The following is a 2,768-nucleotide window of genomic DNA, read 5'->3' as shown; positions in this document are numbered from 1 at the left end:
TGTTGATTATTTTCGGCTCTGCTTGCATTTTGGGGTACCTCACTGTTTGTCAGGAACCGTCGAGTTTTGTGATTCTGTATCCATGTAACCACCTTTATTTTTATAGCACATCACACTTGCATGTCCATTTGTTCAGTTTTGCCGGTTTGCTTGCTAACCTTTGTTATTGATGTTCAAGAAGTCGAACAGACGTTACAGCACTCAGCGTTGACCAGCGTGGTTTTTGGATGTCAATCACCTCTTGGGCTGGTATAGCGCAAAGAAACCTCGGTGTACATCACTAATCTGTCACAGATGCGGACAAGAGCAGAACAGCTTAGGGTCATGCAGTCGTTTAGGCAGAGCGGGTCCTACTATTGAGTGAGACGGGTTGTAAGGTTTGTGGTGGTTAACACCGTATCGCTGAGTGAGGGCTGGTTGTGCCTTTTGAACTAGTGAAAATATGGTCCACCCTGAGATTTCTCAGTCCCTGATTTCAGTGCCTCGAAAGGGTTCACAAGGCAAGGGATTACCAGCCACTGTATCGATATGGGTAGATGGATGCCGATCTTAACACAACGTTTTCGTGTATTCGAGACTCGAATGAAAACCGGTGTTAGTTCCTGTTGTCGAAAGCCTTGCCACGACTGACTGCAGGATGGCTGTTTCCTTGTGACTGCTCCCAGTTCGTCTAAGCGGACCTTCGGCAGAAATGGTTACGTGTGCCTTCTTAGACAGCGTGTATAATACCACAGTCGCATGCTTGCAATACCAACTCGGCGCAGAGAATCATCGATCGCCGCAAGAACTACAAAATTCAGCGGGTCTTTGCTAGCGGTGTGAGCATGTGGATATTTCGAAGTGTGTCCACTCAGCGATGACAAGGTCATTTTGGTGAAGGGTGCTTCATTATTAGCTGAAATTCTGCCATTATTGATCGTGGATTCACGTTCGGGAATTGCAAGTCATTGGCCTCATTTGAGAGAATTGTTCCTTGAGGATGCTCCGCCTAAACCGGTTGGCTGTGATGATCTTGAAGCTCATTTGGCGCCAGACTTGTGGTTGAGAGGTCAAAAAACCGCTTCCTGTAAAGACACTGCTGGGTTGGGTTATAGTTGAGCCACTGAATTTAGGTATCCGTGGAAGAGTCGCCGCCAGCTGAATGTCGTCAGTAAGCCATCAGCGGGGGATATATATATATTGCCAATTTTGTAGACATTGATTTGCTTCAATAAACCATATCGATCGAGGACAGGCGTGCAGTGGAATTGGTGAGCGCACGGATGGAACATTTTAGAAGGTATTTTGTAACATTCCCGTAGAAAGCAGAGTGAAATACTGGTTTTTTGAACTTTTTGGCAGCCTTACCACGACTGCACTCATTGCAAAGACGTTTTCCGCATGATCTAGAATACTTCGATACATATGCTCCAGTTATGCCACGGAATCCCGAGAATCGTTATGCAGTGCCAGTTCTCTCTGAGCTAACAACACTACAATGATACCCACCTCACCATGCAGTATTAACCCCCAGAAAGCGTGGGAAAATGAGGGTTGTATTTGTCTGTGCATTTTAGCACCACGGAAGATTGCTGAACGACATGCTCAACTGGGGACCAGATACAGCTGCTGATTTGGCAGGTTTTCTTTGAAATTGCGAACAGACCGGGTTGCAAATGTCGGAGAAATGTTCATGCAAGTTCACGTACCATAGCTTGATCAAGGGGCTTTGTAATTTTTATGTTTCTCGCAGAACGACCCCGTTTGTGAACCTATTGGATTTCAAATGACTTTTTATGTTTCCGTTGCCATCTCTCCAGCATTCTATGCCAGTTCCGCATCCCGACAAACAGCGTCTATTTTCGGCAGTGATGAAGGCCCTAGAATTGAATCATCCGTGTTAAACAACTTCTGCCTAGGTGACTGCTTGGTGCCTGTGTCTTCCGTGACTGGCGCAGGGTTTTGTGCAAAGACTAACCGAGCTACTGTCAAAAGAGGGTTTTCACCTTCATAAGTGGCTGAGTAATACCCTGATGTACTGCAAAGGCTCCCACAATCTGAACAAATGGAGACCATAGTAGAAACGATGAATTGGTAGCGAGCGTTCAGCGTTGAATGTGATCCCTCCCTTAACATCTTTTGCTTTTGCTTTCGTATTCCCGAAAATGCATTAACACGGAAAGGAATCCTAGCAGCTGTTTGTCCGCATTTCGATAGCCTTTGTATGCTTAAACGCAAAGCAGCTGCTACAAGAACCATGTAAGGCCAGTCATGTTTGGGACTCTCCCATTAGCGTAGATCGTTCAATTCCATGGCACTCATGGTTGAACTTGGTCAAGTCGGTTGGAGTTGTGCGGCACCCAAGATGCTTGTCCCCTGACGATTTTGTGTGTCTGTAACCCTGAGATTTATATGTGCTCAGACGTATCAGAAACGGGCTATGACGTTGCTTTATACGCACGTTTTGTATCAAACGATGGTCGGGAGTCTACCGTTCGATTTTCGGAAAATCTAGCGTTGCTCCGTTGAAGACCGTAACCATTCCAAGGGTAGAATTTGCTGCCGCCGCATTCGCCGCCGGGGTCCACAAGCTACTTATTGAGAGTTTAGCTAACTTCTCCGCGGTCGTTCTCTAGAAGGACTCGCAAGAAGTGCTTTATTACACCGATAATCAGTCAACAAGAGTCATTATTTTGTGGTAAATCAGCTAGCCAGTATCCAACGCAGAAGGGTAGGAGGCACGTAAAATCATCACAAAACCCTGCCGACCCAGCACCCATGGGTAATAC

General features: G+C 46.2%; 1 protein-coding gene across 1 annotated transcript in view; it reads right to left on the bottom strand.

Annotated features, from left to right (window-relative positions):
* Positions 1-2,467: 2,467 nt before the first annotated feature.
* The window catches only part of T265_12122 (hypothetical protein), a gene marked incomplete at both ends in the record, with an annotated part of 9,248 nt that continues 8,947 nt past the window's right edge, over positions 2,468-2,768 (bottom strand). Inside the window, one exon of the mRNA XM_009179120.1 lies at positions 2,468-2,611. Coding sequence (XP_009177384.1) covers positions 2,468-2,611 — 144 coding nt within the window. The remainder of the gene's footprint in view (positions 2,612-2,768) is intronic.

This window comes from Opisthorchis viverrini, assembly GCF_000715545.1.
Source record: "Opisthorchis viverrini unplaced genomic scaffold opera_v5_957, whole genome shotgun sequence".
In the NCBI taxonomy this organism is placed as follows: Eukaryota; Metazoa; Platyhelminthes; class Trematoda; order Opisthorchiida; family Opisthorchiidae; genus Opisthorchis; species Opisthorchis viverrini.
The sequence above is the reverse complement of the archived record's forward strand: the minus strand, read 5'-3'. Positions and strand labels throughout refer to the sequence as shown.